The 19,316-nt window shown below is 42.0% G+C and overlaps 1 protein-coding gene across 3 annotated transcripts in view; it reads right to left on the bottom strand.

Annotated features, from left to right (window-relative positions):
* PDS5A (PDS5 cohesin associated factor A) overlaps positions 1–19,316 on the bottom strand; it is a 165,389-nt gene that overhangs the window by 8,574 nt on the left and 137,499 nt on the right. For all 3 annotated transcript variants that reach the window (XM_023224689.2, XM_023224690.2, XM_023224691.1), the window contains 4 exons: positions 16,832–16,894; positions 15,662–15,807; positions 12,369–12,477; positions 5,247–5,599 (listed from right to left, as the gene is read on the bottom strand). In XM_023224689.2, the coding sequence (XP_023080457.1) occupies positions 5,247–5,599; positions 12,369–12,477; positions 15,662–15,807; positions 16,832–16,894 (671 nt within the window). The remainder of the gene's footprint in view (positions 1–5,246; positions 5,600–12,368; positions 12,478–15,661; positions 15,808–16,831; positions 16,895–19,316) is intronic.

The following is a 19,316-nucleotide window of genomic DNA, read 5'->3' as shown; positions in this document are numbered from 1 at the left end:
ACTAACTTGTTATGTCTCAACAGGATCTAGTATGAGGCACTGAAAATGTTTGAAAAGTTTGAGGGCTGGGGCAGGAAGACTGCTTGAGTCCAGGAGTTTGAGACCAGCCTGGGCAACACAGCAAGACCCAAAAGATTTAAAAAGAAATTAGCCAGCCATGGTGGTGCACACCTATGGTCCCAGCTACTTGGGAGACTGAGGCAAGAGGACTGCTTGAGCCTCAGTGCTCTCATAGAACAAAGTGAGCCATGATGTTGCCACTGCACTCCAGCCTCAGTGACAGAGTGAGACTGGTCTCTCAAAAAAGTTGTGAAGAGACTGGGCACGGTGGCTCATGCCTGTAATTCCAGCACTTTGGGAGGCCGAGGTGGGTAGTTCGCCTGAGGTCAAGGAGTTTAAGACCAGCCTGGCCAACATAGTGAAACCCCATCTCTACTAAAAAAAAATAAATAAAATAAAAAAATAAAATAAAATAAAATAAAATAAGCTGGGTGTGGTGGCGGGTGCCTGTAATCCCAGATACTAGGGAGACGGAGGCAGGAGAATCGCTTGAACCTAGGAGGTGGAGGTTGCAGTGAGCTGAGATCGTGCCATTGCACTCCAGCCTGGGCAACAAGAGTGAAACTCCGACTCAAAAAAAAAAAAAAAACAAAAAAAAACCCACAAAAATGTTTGAAGAGAGAGTCCCTATCAGAGCAATAGGAATTCTGCTAAAATTGAAGCAAGAAAAGCATCAAATGTCTGGTGAAGCTTGGGCAGAAGAATGGTGAAATCACTGATGCTTTAGGAAAAGTTTATGGGACAATGCCCCAAAGAAATCGGTAGCTTAAAACTGGTAAATTTTGTGTATGTGTGTGTGACAGGGTATCCTCTGTCAGCCAGGCTAGGGTGTAGTGAGGAGTGGCATGATCATGGCTCACTGTAGCCTTGACCTCCCAGGCTCAGGTGATCCTCTCACCTCAGCCTCTGAAGTAGCCAGGACTATAGGCACACACCAGACACCTGGCTAATTTTTCTTTTCTTTTCTTTTTTTTTTTTTGTAGATATGGGGTTTTGCCATATCGCCCAGGCTGGTCTCAAACTCCTAGGCTCCAGTGGTCTGCCAGCCTCAGCCTCCCAAAGTGGTAGGATTATAGGCATGAACGATGATGCCCAGCTGGATAAATTGTTTCAGGAAAGGTTGAGACTATGTTGAACATCATGCCCTCCACATTAATTTATGAGGAAAAAAATTCATCTTGTTTTTGCCAATTCAAGAGGACTGACAAAAGCAGAAACAATAGTCAACACTGTGGTCATTTCAATTGGTTCAGTTTACAAAATTCTGACTGAAAAATTACAATTGAGCAAGCTTTCCACTCAATGGCTATTAAAATCCTTTGCACCTAGATCAGCTGTAGACAACAGCAGAGCTTTTGATGGAAAGTCTAGACAAGTAGGATCAAGGTCCTAAAGCAGTTCTTCAAAGAACTGCAATGGGAACTGAAACATGACTTTACCAGTACAATCCTGAAGACAAAGCACAATCAAAGCAATTTAGCAGGGCATGATAGCATGTGTCTGTAGTCCCAGCTACTAGGGAGGTTGAGGCTACAGTGAGGCAAGACCACGCCACTGCACTCTAGCCTGGGCAACAGAGTCAGATATTGTCTCAGAAAAAAAGGGTGCTAAGAGGTGAAAGTGGTCAAGTGATCCAGTGAAAGGAAAAGTAGATTGGTCAAGAGTAAAGGTCATGGCAACAGTTTTTTGGGATGCTCAAGTCATTTTTTTGTTGAGTTTTTGGAAAGCCAACAAATGATAACATCTGATCATGAGTGTTCGATCAAAGTCAAAGCTTTAGGAGAAAAATGCCCGGGAAAGCTTCACCAGAGAGTCCTCCTCCACCATGACAACGCTCTTGCTCATTCCTCTCATCAGACAAGGGCAATTCTGCAAGAGGTCCCATGGGAAATCATTAGGCATCCCGCTTACAGTACTGATTTGGCTCCTTCTGACTTCTTTTTGCTTCTTAATCTTAAAAAAATCTTTAAAGAGTACCAATTTCTTTTGGTCAATAATGAAAAAAAGAGTTTGAAATGGTTAAACTCCCAGGACGCTCAGTTCTTTGGGGATGGACTAAATGGCTTTTATCATTGCTTACAAAAGTGACTTGAAGTTGATGGAGCTTATGTTGAGAAATAAAGTTTATATTTTTATCTCTTAACTCCACTTTTCCATGACCTTTCTGAAGCAGTCAATTATTTATATTATGTACAATCTTTACCACCATCCATCTCTATAACTTTTTCACCTTCCCCACTGACACTCCATCCCCATTAAACACTAAAGCCTATTCCCACTACCCTCAGTCTCAGGCTCAGGCAATCCTCCCACCTCAGTCCCCTGAGTACAGGTACACAACATCATGCCTAATTTTGTATTTTTATTTTTGAGATGGAGTCTCACTCTGTCATCCAGACTGGAGTGCAGTGGCACAATCTCTGCTCACTGCAACCTCTATCTCTCGGGTAGCTGAGATTACAGGGGTATGCCACCACACCTGGCTAATTTTTTGTATTTTTAGTGCAGATAGGCTTTCACCACATTGGTCAGGCTGATCTTGAACTCCTGACCTGAAATGATCTGCCCACCTTGGCTCGGCCTCCCCAAGTGCTGGGATTATAGGTGTGAGCCACCGTACCTGGCCATAAACATTGTCACTGAGACTAGAAAACCATCACAGAATACCGTATTCTGAATGACCCACTGCCCATTGATCTACTACTGGCATATTTAAGATCTCTAATGTGCCTTTTCACTCTGTAAAGAGAAGGCCAAAAGCCGTTTGATGATACTGGGGCACACAGTGTAGCTAAAAGCAAAGCAATGGATTTTACAATGCTGTAAATGAGAGAAGGTCTAATTGCTACTGAAAAAGTTTTCAGGGTTCAAGTATGTATCTTTTTTTTTTTTTTTTTTTTTTAAATTTTGAGACAGAGTCTCACTCTGTCGCCCAGGCTGGAGTGTAGTGGCCGGATCTTGGCTCACTGCAACCTCTGCCTCCCAGGTTCAAGCAATTCTCCTGCCTCAGCCTCCCGAGTAGCTGGGACTACAGGTGCGTACCACCATGCCCGGCTAATTTTTGTATTTTTAGTAGAAATGTGGTTTCTCCATGTTGGCCAGGCTGGTCTCAAACTCCTGACCTCAGATGATTCGCCAGCCTTGGCCTCCCAAATTGCTGCAATTGCAGGCATGAGCCACTGCACCCGGCCTCAAGTATGTATCTGTACATTTTAGTTAGATGGTACAGCGACAGCTAATGGTAGGTAAGGTCAGGTGGCTTAGGTAACCTGTGTGTGATGATTAGTACTTTTTTGTGTGTAGGTGAAGAAAAGGACAGATCTCTTGAAACTGTTTAGAGAATTTTGGCAATCTCCAGGGAAACATTCAACTTCTGTATAACTGAAAAATGTATGTTAAGGGGTAAGGAAACTAGAATTCAAAACAGTAACGATAACAGTTGGGCATTTATTTTGTAATAGCCCTTTTGCTAGGTGCTTTCTTTATATCTACTGATCCATTTAATTCTTAGAGGAACCCGTTAAGATACATACTGTCATATTAATGAAAAAGGGAGGCAGAGGTTCAATAAAGGTCCAGGTTTGAGAAGAAAGTCATGTAAAATTTGCCCCTAATATTGGCTTTTATTACTACACTTACTAGTTAATAGAAACAGAAGTGAGTAGGAGAAACACACTAGTACTCAGATCAGGTTTGAGCCTTCTGGATCAGATGCCATGAGAGGATGTGAAAGGTTGCCAAGAGGGCACTTAGATGATGTAGAAATTTAATACTTCAAAATTTCAGAATTTCACAAATGCTAATTTTTTTGTTTTTTTTTGTTTTTTGAGATGGAGTCTCACTCTATTGCCCAGGCTGGAGTGCAATGGCAGTCTCTGCTCACTGCAACCTCTGCCTCCTGGGCTCAAGTGATTCTCCTGCCTCAGCCTCCTGGGTAGCTAAAATTACAGGTGCCCATGCCCATGACCACATCCAGGTTTTTTTTTGTATTTTTAGTAGAGAAAGGGTTTCACCATGTTGGCCAGGTTGGTCTCAAACTCCTGACCTCAGGTGATCTGCCTGCCTCGGTCTCCCAAAGTGTTGGGATTACAGGTGTGAGCCACCGGGGCCCAGCTCATAAATGACAATATTTTAAATGTTTTTATACACATGCTTCAGTGACTTTTTTTTTTTTTTGAGACAGAGTCTCCTTCTGTTGCCCAGGCTGGAGCGCAGTGTCGCAATCTTGGCTCACTGCAACCTCTACCTCCTGGGTTCAAGTGATTCTCCTGCCTCAGCCTCCCAAGTAGCTGGGATTACAGGCACGTATCACCACACCTGGCTAACTTTCTGCATTTTCTTTCTTTCTTTTTTTAAAAATTTTAGTAGAGATGGGGTTTCACCATGTTGATTAGGCTGGTCTTGAACTCCTGACCTCAGGTGATCCACCCACCTAGGCTTCCCAAAGTGCCGGGATTACAGGCATGAGCCACTGTGCCCGGCCTGACATTAAGTTTTATAAAAATAATGAAGCAGGATAGTGGGGGTATCCTGAGCTGATCAAATCTGGGACTCTTCCCTAGAAGAAACTCAAATACCTGCAGTCTAATTTCAGGGGTAAATGAGTTAGGTATGTAAGGAAAAAAGGAGGACGAGTTAAGTTCTAAGGCCAAGGTGAAAGGAGCCACCTTCTAGATTTCCAAAAGGAAAAGCCTGAAATCTCAGCCCAAGAATGATCAAAGATGAACAGTTTGGTAAGCCGTTTCTCTGGGCAAGGTAGGGAAGATGTAAGTTGTTGACCTGTGTTAGAATTAAAGAAGAATTAAAGAGTGGGGCCTATTACCTATTGACATTTCATGACTGTTTTCTCCATTATGGGAAATTGTATCCAAAAGGTAGCCCTTACTTTATGTAAACCTCTGCAACCACTTGAAAGGCACTAAGCGAAAGAAATACTTGTCTTGTTAATGAAAATAGAAATATCAAAATACCATATACTAAAAAAAATTACACAAAGAAGAAAAGATTTTTCTTCAAATTCGTGCCTTAAAACTGGAGGTTATGAGATAATAATAAACTGACCCAGGAAAACCAGATGCAGGTTTCACTCTCAAATGCTTAGGTGTTGAGGTGACTGGCACTAAGGATATACTACGTATAAAACAGAACGTCTAAATTCCCACTTCAGGAAGAATGGCATACATTACCTTTGTAAGTCAATTTGTCTTTCTGCTGGTGCTGCCTTTTTGGCTAAATCTTGCAGTTTGGGTGCTTTGGCATTACCTGCTTCCAAACCCCCAGGGCTCTCCTGACCCACTGCGGCTCTCTTCCTTCCCTTGTTAATAGGTTTATTTAGATCATCATTTTTGGTTGCATTGCCCTGAGATTCAGACTTGGGTCGACGTCCTCTCCTGGGTTTGGAAGGGGCAGGTGGTCCCGATTCATCTACTTTCTCATCTGTTTTTTGTTGGATATTCTCTGCACCAGCTGCTGTTACTGTTCTTTTCTTTCCTCGGTCACTGCTGATGTTGCCCTGGGTAGCCTGATCAGAATTAATTTCCTAAAAAAGCACAAAACAATTCCATAAACACAAATTCCTTAAATATTAATGATCTCTATTAGAAAAGAGTGTTTTGAAAGTATTTTAAAGGAGTCTGGATTCGAGGGCTTCCGGTTAACTGCTTACATCACATTAGGAAAATAAGCTCCTTGAGGAGAGTGACTGTGTCTGGTACCTACCATGGTGAATAGCATATATAATGTGCTCCATAAATGCTCACTAAAAAGCAAAGGCTGGGAACAGTGGTTCATGCCTGTAATTGCAGCACTTTGGGAGGCTAAAGCGGGAGGATTGCTTGAGCCCAGGAGTTCCAAACAATCCTCGACAACATAGTGAGATCCTTTCTCTACAAATAATTTAAAAAATCAGCTGGGCATGGTGGCTCATGCCTGTAGTCCCAGCTAGTTAGGAGACTGAGGTGGGAGGATTGCTTAAGCCTGGGAGGCTGAGGTTACAGTAAGCAGAGATTATGCCACTGGACTTCAGCCTGGGTAACAAAGGGAGATCTTATCTCCAAATAATAATTGCAGGCCTGGCACGGTGGCTCACACCTGTAATCACAGCACATTGGGAGGCCGAGGAGGGCGGATCACCTGAGGCTGGGAGTTCAAGATCAGCCTGACCAACACGGAGAAACTCCATCTCTACTAAAAATACAAAATTAGCCAGGTGTAGTGGCCCATGCCTGTAATCCCAGCTACTCGGGAGGCTGAGGCAGGAGAATAGCTTGAACCTGGGAGGCGGAGGTTACAGTGAGCCAAGATTGCACCATTGCACTCCAGCCTGGGCAACAAGAGTGAAACGCTGTCTCAGGGGGGCAAAAAATTGCAATAATAAAAATATAAAGCACAAATAGTACTTGAAAAATAAAATTTACTTGGTTTTGTTGTTATACTCCATCCAAATGAAAGGTACTTCTTATTGATGGTATGTACTAATCTGTCACTTCTTAAAAAAAGAGTATTTTCAGAATTCTACATGCTATTCATGTTTTCTTTGTCTGAGTACATCTAAGTATAATCTTTGTAGTTCTGTAACGTGAAGTTCTTTAACTTTTCATCTCATCCCAGTTGCAATGAGCTGAGATCATGCCATTGCCCTCCAGCCTGAGTGACAGAGAAAGACTGTCTCAAACAAAACAAAACAAAACACAGAAATTATTATTTTAACTGACATAATTCTAATTGATTAAAGAGAAAGAGGGTAATACAATCATCGAAAAAATTAGATGAAATCTTTTTAATTAACTAATTTTCATTTCCCCCAGAAAATATTCCCAGAAAGACAAGGGAAAATAAATGACAAATCTTCCATGTTTCAAGAAAATTTAGTTCAAAGAAAATTCCCAGGAGTAACAACTTGAGTGAGAAAACCCACAAATCAGTGTTTTACTTTAGAGTTTCCTTTTTTTTTTTTGAGATAGGACCTCGCTCTGGTTGCCCAGGCTGGAGTGCAGTGGCGCAATCTCAGCTCACTGCAGCTAAAGTCATTATCCCACCTCAGCCTCCCTAGCAGCTGGGACTACAGGCAGATACCACAATGCTCAGCGAATTTTTCTATTTTTAGTAGAGATGGCATTTCACCCAGTTGCCCAGGTTGTTCTCAAACCCCTGGACTCAAGCAATTCACCTGCCTCAGCCTCGCAGAGTGTTGGGATTATAGGCGTGAGCTACCGTGCCCAGCCTGGAGTCTCCTTTAATGTGAAGCCTCACTTTAGTGAACAGATAATCCATGAAAGGACAAGAGCAAGATGGCTTGCAGGAACTGAACTGTGAAAACAATACATAACGGATCAGAGAAGAAATATGCAAAGTCATCTTCGGGAATGATGGCGACTGCTGGACATAACGGAATGGATCAACAACACGACCAAGTATTGGTGTAAACACGATCAAGGTTTTAACCTGGAGTAGGAACCACTTGTTCAACTGAAAGTTTAATAGGTGTGGGGGTTCTTGGGCATAGATTGAGGAACAAAACAGGTATGGTTCTTCATATAGCTTAGTACGGTAGGTAACTGATTTTTAAAAAGGTAAATACTTAAGCACAAACCTGTGTGCTAACAGGGTAAAGAAGCTGAGTTAGATGAGACAAGGATAACAAGTTTAAAATGGGGAAAATATGAACAGGCAATTTACAGAACAGCACATCAAATGGTCAATAAACATACTGGCAGTCAGAGAAATGCAAATTAAAGTAGCAGGGCATTAGATCTGGTAAGCGGAGACAGAAAAAAATTCAAATGAACCATAAAACATGTTGTTGTTGGTATATAGAGAAGAAAGTACTCTCATACCCTGCTGCTAGAAATGTCAAGTGTTCCAATCTCTCACGAAACCAATATGGAAATATCTAAAAGCTCTAATGCATTTATCCTTTGACCCACTAATACTACTCTGAGATATTCAGCCCACAGAAATAAAAGCACCAGTAAGTGTGCTTCTGTATGTATATATACATATACATGTCTTTTTTTTTTTTTTTGGTGGAGTTTCGCTCTTGTCATCCAGGCTGGAATGTGGTGGCACAATCTTGGCTCACTGCAACCTCCACCTCCCAGATTCAAGCAATTCTCCTGCCTCAGCCTTATGAGCAGCTGGGATAACAGGAGCATGCCACCATGCCCAGCTAATTTTTTGTATTTTTAGTAGATACTGGGTTTCACCATATTGGGCAGGCTGGTCTCTAACTCCTGACCTCGTGATCTGCCTGCTTCAGCCTCCCAAAGTGCTGGGATTACAGGCGTAAGTCACTGCACCCGGCTGCTTGTGTGTATATTTTATTATTTTACACACAATAAGTTTATAAACAATATTTATTGCGACATTATAGTAGGAAAAAAGGGAAAGTATATGTGTATACAAATGTGAAAATAAGATTAAACTGTTGAAAAAGAAAAAAAGAGGGCCGAGTGCAGTGGCTCATGCCTGTAATCCCAGCACTTTGGGAGGCTGAGGGAGGCAGATCACCTGAGGTCAGGAGTTTGAGACAAGCCTGGCCAACATAGTGAAACCTCGTCTCTACTAAAAATACAAAAATTAGCCGGGTGTGGTGGCAGGTGCCTGTAATCCCAGCTACTCGGGAGTCTGAGGCAGGAGAATCGCTTGAACCTGTGAGGTGGAGGCCACAGTGAGCTGAGATCATGCCATTGCACTCCAGCCTGGACAACAAAGTGAGACTCTGTCTCAGAAAAAAAAAAAAGAAAAGAAAGTTGAAGTAAGGGTTTGGAGCAATATAATATTACAGATCAAGCTGAAAGGAAGGTTTGGATATAACAGAAATTAGAATTTAAATTTCCAATTTCAAAATTACATAGACTTTTAGGAAAAGGCCATAAAGGTAACAGATTGCTGGTTGTACTAGATAAACACTTAGGCCTTTGCAAATGTACCACCCTTTAGTAAGTATTGTAAGTATATGATGTAATTCAATGTCTATGGCAATATGCATTTTTTTGTATGTAAGTTTGTTTAAGTCAAGACTGCTTAATTTTACACAAGGATCCCACAATATTCTAATCTATTGGTATCTGGATTCTAAGAATTTTGATAGTAAGAGGTAACTTGTTACCTGAATCCATTGACATGCTGTGTTTCAAACATTAAGCAAAAAGAGTTTAGATAGCAAGAGATTGATCTAAAAACGTAACCTTGGGTGGGCATGGTGGCTCATGGCTGTAATCCCAGCACTTTGGGAGGCCGAGGTGGGTGGATCATGAGGTCAGGAGTTCAAGACCAGACTGGTCAAGATGGTGAAACAACGTCTCTACTAACAATACAAAAATCAGTCGGGCACAGTGGCAGATGCCTATAATCCAGCTAATTGGGAGGCTGAGGTAGGAGAACCGTTTGAACCCAGGAGGCGGAGGTTGCAGTAAGCTGAGATCGTGCCACTGCACTTTAGCCTGGGCGACAGAGCAAGATTCCATCTCAGAAAGTATCCTCATGTAGCTGAGTTCAGAAAATGAGAGTTTGGATAGGAAAAGTTAAGCTACTGTGGTGTAACTGCATAATCCTAGTATATTTCATGTACACAAGGGTAATACCTAAAATATTTGATGACCACCGTAAGTATATGGCGAGCAATAAAAAGATAAGCACTTCAAGAATATGATCCTGGGTGGCGGGGGAGTGGGGAATACTTAATAGTATTTTCAAGCCATTCTTACTGAGATAAATTACCAATTTCATAACAGTTGAGTCACACACGGTGGCTCATGCCTGTAATCCCAGCACTTTGGGAGGCCGAGGTGGGTGAATCACGAGGTCAGGAGTTCGAGACCAGCCTGGCCAACACAGTGAAACCCCGTCTCTACTAAAAACACAAAAATGAGCTGGGAACAGTGGTGCACACATGTAATCCCAGCTACTCAGGAGGCTGAGGCAGGAGAATTGCTTGAACCCGGGAAGTGCAGGTTGCAGTGAGCCGAGATTCTGCCACTGCACTCCAGCCTGGGTGACAGAGTGAGACTCCATCTCAAAAAACAAAACAAAACAAAAACAACTGAAGACCAGAGAAGTCAAGCAACCTGCTCTAGTCAACACACAGCCAGTGAGTAGCAGAAAAGAGAGGCAAAAGTCAGATCTGTGTGATGCTCCTATCAATTATGCACCACTCCTTTCTCTCCTGCCAAAAAATTAAGAAATTGGGTTGGGCATGTGAGATCCAGTTTCAAAACAAAACAAAATTGGGTGGTATAGTTTAAAGATCAACAAAAAAGTCAAGCACGGCTCACGCCTGTAATCTCAGCACTTTGGGAGGCTGAGGCGGGCAGATCACCTGAGGTTAGGCATTCAAGACCAGCCTGGAGTGGCGTGATCTCAGCTCACTGCAACCTCCACCTTAGAGGTTCAAGCAATTCTCCTTCCTTGGCCTCCTGAGTAGATGGGATTAAAGGTGCATACCACCACACCCAGCTAACTTTTGTATTTTTAGTAGAGATGAGGTTTCACCATGTTGGTCAGGCTGGTCTGGAACTACTGACCTCAGGCGATCTACCTGCCTTGGCCTCCCAACGTGTTGGGATTACAGGTGTGAACCACTGCGCCTGGTCTTTTTTTTTTTTTTTTTTTTTTTTTGAGACAGGGTCTCACCCTGTTGCCCAGGCTGGAGAGCAGTGAGTGGTGCAATCTCGGTTCACTGCAACCTCTGCCTCCCGGGTTCAAGTGATTCTAGTGCCTTAGTCTCCCGAGTAGCTTGGACTGCAGACAAATAATTTTTTGTACTTTTAGCAGAGACAGGGTTTTACTTCAAGTGATCCACTAAGTCTCACTCTTGTCGCCCAGGCTGGAGTGAAATGGCATGATGTTGGCTCACTGCAACCTCCATCTCGAGGGTTTGAGTAATTCTCCTGTCTCAGCCTCCCGAGTAGCTGGGATTACAGGAGTGCACCACCACACCTGGCTAATATTTTGTATTTTTAGTACAGACAGGGTTTCACCATGTTGGCCAGGCTGGTCTTGAACTCCTGACCTCAAGTGATCCACCCACCTCTGCCTCCCAAAGTGCTAGGATTACAGGTGTAAGCTACTGCACCCAGCCAAGATGAAATTTTAAAAACACAGTAGAAACAAAGTAAAGGGTTGATCACTGGTAGGAATCAGTAAACTTTTGAAAGATTTCAAAAACTCTCAATTCCTTTTTTTTTTTTTGAGATAGAGTATTGCCTCCTGGGTTCAAGCAAGTCTCCTGCCTCAGCCTCCTGAGTAGCTGGGATTACAGGTGCCTGCCACTACTCCCGGTTAATTTTTTTACTTATAGAGACGGGGTTTCGCCATGTTGGCCAGGTTGGTCTTAAACTACTGACTTCGTGATCCGCCCACCTCAGCCTTCCAAAGTGCTGGGATTATAGGCGTGAGCCAACGTGCCGGGCCTCAATTCCTATTCTTTAAAAGAGTTAAAATGAGTAGTATAGGAAAAGGATACCATTATGGGTGACCACATTAATTTTTTTTTTTTTTTGGAGGCAGAGTGTCTGTCACCCAGGCTGGAGTGCAATGGCGTTATCTTGGCTCACTGCAACCTTTGCCTCCTGGGCTCAAGAGATTTTCCTGCCTCAGCCTCCCGAGTAGCTGGGATTTCACTGCCGACCACCATGTCCCGGTAATTTTTTTTTTTTTTTAGTAGAGATGAGGTTTCACCATGTTGGCCAGGCTGGTCTTGAACTCCCGACCTCAGGTGATTTGTCTTCCTTGGCCTCCCAAAGTGTTGAGATTACAGGTGTAAGTCACTGTGCCCAGCCAGACCACATAAATTCTTATAAAATAAAGTGGATGGAGGTAAGCCGAATCATTTTTGGAAAGTGTAACAAAGTATAGCCAGGGGTAGTAATACATACAAGTTTAAAATGTAGCATGTGGATTAACATGTTGGCTGTAGATTTCTTACCCCTATGGAAAAACTGTCATAATCTCCATGGAAAAAATCCACTTGTTAAATTTTAAAACTGGCCGGGCGTGGTGGCTTAAGCCTGTAATCCCAGCACTTTGGGAGGCTGAGACGGGCAGATCACGAGGTCAGGAGATGGAGACCATCCTGGCTAACATGGTGAAACCTCGTCTCTACTAAAAAAATAGAAAAACCTAGCCAGGCGAGTTGGCGGGCGCCTGCAGTCCCAGCTACTCGGGAGGCTGAGGCCGGAGAATGGTGTGAACCTGGGAGGTGGAGCTTGCAGTGAGCTGAGATCCGGTCACTGTACTCTAGCCTGGGTGACAGAGCGAGACTCCGTCTCAAAAAAAAAAAAAAAAGAAAAAAAAATTTTTAAATTTACCTTATTCTTTACTGGGTCAATATTCTTTACAGGTGTGACTGAAATAATCCTCACAGGGTTCTCTTCATTTTCACTAACTCCAGTTTCTGCTGCCTCTGAACTCTGTTCCCTGTTTAAGACAAATAAACCAAGACTTCATATTTCCATGAAGAGAAAGTTCACTCTCTCACCATACCAATAAAAAAAGGCTTAGGATGGTTTCGAAATCTGGACAAATGAAACAACAATAGCAAGATTCGGATATTCTGTAGTTACAGACTACTGCTTTAAAAATACCATTTTCCATTTAGCTTTGATAAAGTGGTATCTATTTCCATTTTGCCTTAATAACCTTAAGACAGAAATGACTGCCTAAGACTACCCAATAAAAGGGTTAATTGTCAAGAGACAAAATAACACAACTCTTGTAAACTTTATCTTTTGGGAATAGAAAATCCTAAAACGAAAGTAAAACTATAGACCATAGTATAGTTGTCATTTCCATAGTGTTCTACAAAAAAGGGGGCTGTCGGCCAGGAGCGGTGGCTCAAGCCTGTAATCCCAGCACTTTGGGAGGCCAAGACGGGTGGATCACGAGGTCAGGAGATCGAGACTATCCTGGCTAACACGGTGAAACCCCGTCTCTACTAAAAAATACAAAAAACTAGCCAGGCGAGGTGGCGGGCGCCTGTAGTCCCAGCTACTCGGGAGGCTGAGGCAGGAGAATGGCGTTAACCTGGGGGGTGGAGCTTGCAGTGAGCCGGGATCTGGCCACTGTACTCCAGCCTGGGTGACAGAGCGAGACTCCGTCTCAAAAAAAAAAGGAGGGGGCTGTCAGAAGAGCCTATTTGGTAGGTATTTGAGGCCCCACTATTCTTGAAACCACATTAATTGATTTTATATCTTGGGCTTCATTTTTGCGAAAAGTGGTTTAAAACATCATTGGTTGAGTTTATTTTATTTTATTTTTTTTTTTTTGAGGCGGAGTCTCGCTCTGTCGCCCAGGCTGGAGTGCAGTGGCCAGATCTCGGCTCACTACAAACTCCACCTCCCGGGTTCACGCCATTCTCCTGCCTCAGCCTCCCAAGTAGCTGGGACTACAGGCGCCCGCCACCTCATCCGGCTAGTTTTTTTGTATTTTTTAGTAGAGACGGGGTTTCACTATGTTAGCCAGGATGGTTTCGATCTCCTGACCTCGTGATCCGCCCGTCTCGGCCTCCCAAAGTGCTGGGATTACAGGCTTGAGCCACCGCGCCCAGCCAAGTTTATTCTTAAGATTTCATGTGTAAGAACAATTATCTATAAAAACCACAATATTAAATGTTCCTACGAGTAGGGTCAGAAATGATAAAGGTTTGATGTGACAGATATTCTAATTACCCTGATTTGATCACTATACATGGTATGTATATACCAAAATATCACAAACACCCCATAAATATGCACAATTATTATGTATCAAAATAATTATGTTTATGAAAAAAATTGCAGGTAGAAGTTCTTATGTAGTAGCTAATACACTGAATACTTAGTATGTTAAAACAAACATGGAATATTTTTATAGGTGGAAAATGTTAGAACAATGTAAACTTATCCTATACTTTTAAAAGAGACAGGGTCTTACTCAGGCTGGAATGAAATTGTGTAATCATAGCTGATATAGCCTAGAACTTCTGGGCTCAAGTGATCTTCCTGCCTCTGTCTCCTGAGCTCCCAAGTAGCTGGGACTACAAGTGTATGTCCCCATGTTGCCCAGGCTGGTTTCAAACTCCTGGGCTCCAGTGATTATCCTTCCTCGGCATCCCAAAGTGCTGGGATTACAGGTGTGAGCCATCACACATGGCCTTTTCTTTTTTTTAAGAGCCAGGGTCTTGCTTTGTCACCCAGGCTGGAGTGTAGCGGTGGCATCATGAATCACTTTAGCCTTGAACTTCTGGGCTCAAGCGATAATCCTGCGTTGGCCTACTAAAGTTCTGGGATCACAGCCGTAATGCACTATACCCAGCTCTCCTATACTAATTTGAGTTAAAAATTAAAAAGCATTTCATTTTATTTAAAAGTTATGTTTTCATAGTTTTCCTAAGCGTTGAATTTTCTTATGTATAAAAAATAAACATTTTGGGCCAGGCGTGATGGTTCATGACTGTAATCCCAGCACTTTGGGAGTCCAAGGTGGGCAGAGACTAGCCTGGCAATCATGGTGAGACCCAGTCTCTACCAAAAATACAGAGATTAGCTGGGAGTGGTGGTGTGCACCTGTAAGCTCAGGAAGCTGAGGCACGAGAATCACTTGAAACCAGGAGGCAAAGGTTGCTGTGAGCTGACATCCCATCACTGCACTCTAGCCTGAGTGACGGACAGAGACCCTCTGTCTCAAAAATATTTAAAAAAGCGTTTTGATACAAATTGGTTGTATTAATTCTTATATTATTTTCTGTTAACTTTTCTACACACTTAGAATGCTATATATTAATAGTTTCAAAGTGTGCAGTACACTCTTCATTTCCTCATTGAAAATACTAAAATGTGCCTGGGTGCGGTGGTTTGCACCTGTAATCCCAGCACTTTGGGAGGCTGAAGTGGGTGGATCACTTGAGCCCAGGAGATCGAGCCCGACTTGGGGAAGATGATGAAACCCCATCTTTACGAAAAGTACAAAAGAAAATTGACTGGGGGTTGGTGGTGCATGCCTGTAGTCCCTGCTACTTGGGATGCTGAAGCGAGAAGATTCCTAGAGCCCAGGAGTCTGAGGCTATGGTGAGCTATGATTCTGCCACTACCCTCTAGCCTAAGCAACAAAGTGAGACCCTGTCTCTTAAAAAAAAAATAATTACACAAAATTGAGAAAAAAAATAAAATACTGGCCGGGCGTGGTGGCTCATGCCTGTAATCCCAGCACTTTGGGAGGCCAAGGGGGCGGATCACCTCAGGTCAGGAATTCGAGACCAGCCTGGCCAACATGGCGAAACCGTCTCTACTAAAAATACAAAAATTAGCCCGGCGTGGTGGCAGGCACCTATAATCCCAGCTACTTGGGAGGCTGAGGCAGGAGAATCGCTTGAACCCAGGAGGTGGAGGTTGCAGTGAGCCGAGATTGCACCATTGCACTCCAGCCTGGGGACAAGAGCGAGACTTCGTATCAAAAAAAAAAAAAAAAAAGAAAAAAGAAAAAGAAAATACTAAAATCCATCAATATTATTTTGTACCAGAACACCTCTAACGACAGAAGACCATTTTATGAGACAGCGCTTTAGGAATAAAAGATAAACCAAGTAGTGAGTGCTAGTAACAAAATAATTGGAGAGAAAAGTTGCCTTGATCGATTTCCGGTTGAAGGGTTCAGCTCTGAATTTACATTAATATTGCTTCCAGTCTCAGTGCCAGTGCTTCTAACATAGGGTTTCCTTCCCGTTGCTGATAAAGGCTTATTTACTGCACCTAGTACTCCAGCAGGCTTTGGCTAAAAACAAAAATAAAAAATCCCCCCCAAAACACACACGTTTATATCTTACCATGTATACATGTAAATTTAGACAAAAGTAAGAGATATTGTTAAATGCTAATTAGTTAAATTTACCAGAAATGTTCATTCTGGGCCAGGCACAGTGGCTCCTGACTATAAATCCCAGCACTCTGGGAGGTGGATCACTTGAGGCCAGGAGTTCAAGACCAGTCTGGCCAACACAGTGAAACCCAACCTCTACCAAAAACACAAAAATTAGTCAGGTGTGGTGGTGTAAGCTTGTAGCCCCAGCTACTTGGGAGACTGAGGCACAAGAATTGCCTGAACCCAGGAGGTGGAGGTTGCAGTGAGCTGAGATTGCACCACTGTACTCCAGCCTGGGCGACAAAATGAGACTGTCTCAAGAAGAAAAAAAAAGTTCATTCTGTAAAATTGTGTTTGGCTGCTTTAATACAATCAAAAGTCATAAGCATATCTCTACTTAATAATAACTAGGTAATATTAATTTATCCTTTATTATTCAATCAAAATACAAAGTTCCCCTAAAATACAGCAAAATACATAATAAATGCTCCTATAAACAAACTATTGGAGATATATATATAGAGTAATACTTTAGGAATTGTTTACAAAAAACTAAATTTCCTTTTGCTGTTCTAGGTGTCACCGTATTACTTATATAGAACATGAATTATCTAATTCATTAGATAGTAGTATAAAATTATTTCTTTTATCTTATATACCTAAGTTGGTTATAGCATTTCCCAGGAAAGCCTTCTTTGTGAACTGTAAATAAACTGTGCTTAACATTACTGATGAGAACACACAGTGGCAATTCAGAAGAGTGGTTGCTGGCAGAAACAGTCTAAAAGCATGGCTGCTTTAGATGCTTTAAATCCATAATGTGATCCCTAAGAATCAGGAACTATATAATCTAGTGGTCATTTAAAGGTATTTCTAGGAATAGCAGAAGCAATATACACATGAAACAAAGATCTCAAAATTATTAAGTACATAATACCTTTCCTGTTAACAGAAGTACTCTTGTCTCTTCTGAAATATAACTCTTATCATTACAGAAGTCCTATTAATAAAAAAAAAAAGAAAAAAGAAACATCAATCAAAGGGAACATGAGTATTTTAATTATCCCAATGAGGTTTTTTAGGTATTGTGCCTTTCAATAATAAATACACTTGTGCTAACACATATACCAGTTCGTCAAACAAACAAAACATTTAATGAGCCATACCATAAGTCTAGCTTTAAATTAAACTGATGGCACACACACTTAGGCAAATGTCAAAGATAAATTTCCTAAATCACACCATAAATAGAGCACACCCATGTTTTCATACGGTTCAATGCAGTTTATTCGTTAGATTTATTCATTGAATTCCACCACATCATAAACTCAGGCTGGGTGTGGTGACTCACGCCTGTGAGCCTCATCCCAGCACTTTGGGAGGCCAGAGTGGGCAGATCACCTGAGGTCAGGAGTTTGAGACCCACCTGGCCTGGCCAACAGTGAAACCCCATCTCTACAAAAAATACAAAATTAGCCGGGCCAAGTGGCACGCGCCTGTAATCCCAGCTACTCAGGAGGCTGAGGCAGGAGAATCACTTGAACCTGGGAGGCAGAGGTTGTGGTGAGCCAAGATCGTGCCACTGCACTCCATCCTGGGTGACAAGAATGAAATTCCACCTCAAAACACAAACAAACAAAAACAACAACAAAAAAGACATAAAACTGTTTCTTAGAACCATAAGTAGACCAACTGTCAAAACACAATTAAGTGAATTATGTTCTTTGACAGCTGTGATACTAACAAATAAACGATTTAAACAAAATGTGGAAAATGATAGCACTTTGAGAGTTGTATCTATATACAAATTAGGAGTTCAAACTTGATCTCTCGATGCCTCTTCCTGTTTAATATCTGAAAATGGCAAACAAATAAACCACAATGTTGTGTCAGTGAAGCAAAACCAGCTACTAAACTCAGGAAATAAAAATAAGTTTTAAGTAATCCCATTAAAAAATATTTTTTAATTGTATTAAATTTACCTTCACAGAAGTAGGAAAGAACAAAGTGTGCCTGTGAGGAAATCACAGTTTTGTCATGTGTGCTAGGCAAAGCCGTATCATTTCTTTTGCACTGTCTTCTATGCAGCTAAAATAAACATCAAGAAACCTGTGTACCAAAGTTCATTCACTTCATTCATAGATACACTATAGCTTCACTAGGTTCACTAACTTCACAAACCTAGTTTTCTAGTGTTTATGAATTTGTAACACATTGAAAGCAACATGTTAGAAAAATAAGGAATGCTGCATATTGAAAACAGAAAAACCTAAGTTATTATTAAGAAGACTAAAACACTATAACACAGAAAATATCAAAAGAAAAAAAAAATTGTTATTTACGAGGCCAGACAGGTGTAGTGACATGTAGGAATTTAATTCTTGATGATGGTATTACCACTGTTATGAAGATTCTATTCAGGTATTATTCTATTCATAATGGTCCTGGGTCAACAACAGGATTAATTTTAATTCAACAGCTCACTTAAGAGCATTTTATAGGCTGGGCATGGTGGCTCATGCCTGTAATCCCAGCACTTTGGGATGCTGGGAGGTGGGTTGATCACTTGAGCCCAGGAGTTTGAGGCCTGGCCAACATGATGAAACCACCTCTCTACAAAAAAGTTAAAAAATTAGCCAGGTGTGGTGACACATGCCCGCAGTCACAGCTACTTGAGAGGCTGAGGTAGGAGGACTGTTTGAGCCAGGGAGTTGGAGGCTGCAGTGGGCCAAAATCAAGCCACTGCACTCCAGCCTGAGTGATGGAGACCAAAAAAAAATTTTATACAGATCAGTGGATTCAATTAGAGAGCATACTTTTGCAATTCTCATTATTTCTATCAAAAGCAAGGCACAGTTAAGTGTTTAATACTAAATCAACAATAAAAATCATTACATTTTAGCAAACTTTTAGTAAAGTACGGCATTCAAAGTAGGAAGCTCCGTTTATTTCTTGGAATGTGCATTTGGAGAATTCTCTAAGCTAGGGGTCTCCAACCCACGAGCCGCAGACCGGTATGGGTTATAGGTCGTGAGTCTGCGGCCTGTTAGGAACTGGGATGCATAGCAGGCAGTAAGTGGCTGGCCAGCAAGCATTACCACCTGAGCTCTGCCTCCTGTCGGATCAATGGCAGCATGAGATTCTTACAGAAGCACAAACCCTACTGTGAACTATGCATGCGAGGGAGCTAGGTTGTGTGCTCCTTATGAGAATCTAACTAATGCCTGATGACCTGAGGTAAAACAGTTTCATCCTGAAACCATCTCCCCACCTCAATTTCTCTGTGGAAAAATTGTCTTCCACAAAACTGGTCCTAGGTGTCAAAAAGGTTGGGAATCACTGCTCTAAAGGGGTCATTACTGAGGCATACATATATACATTTACAGGAGAAAGTTAAACAAGTTTAAAATACCACCTAAAAG

This window comes from Piliocolobus tephrosceles, chromosome 3 (genome assembly GCF_002776525.5).
Source record: "Piliocolobus tephrosceles isolate RC106 chromosome 3, ASM277652v3, whole genome shotgun sequence".
NCBI classification, from domain to species: Eukaryota; Metazoa; Chordata; class Mammalia; order Primates; family Cercopithecidae; genus Piliocolobus; species Piliocolobus tephrosceles.
This window is presented reverse-complemented; position numbering and strand designations above follow the sequence as displayed.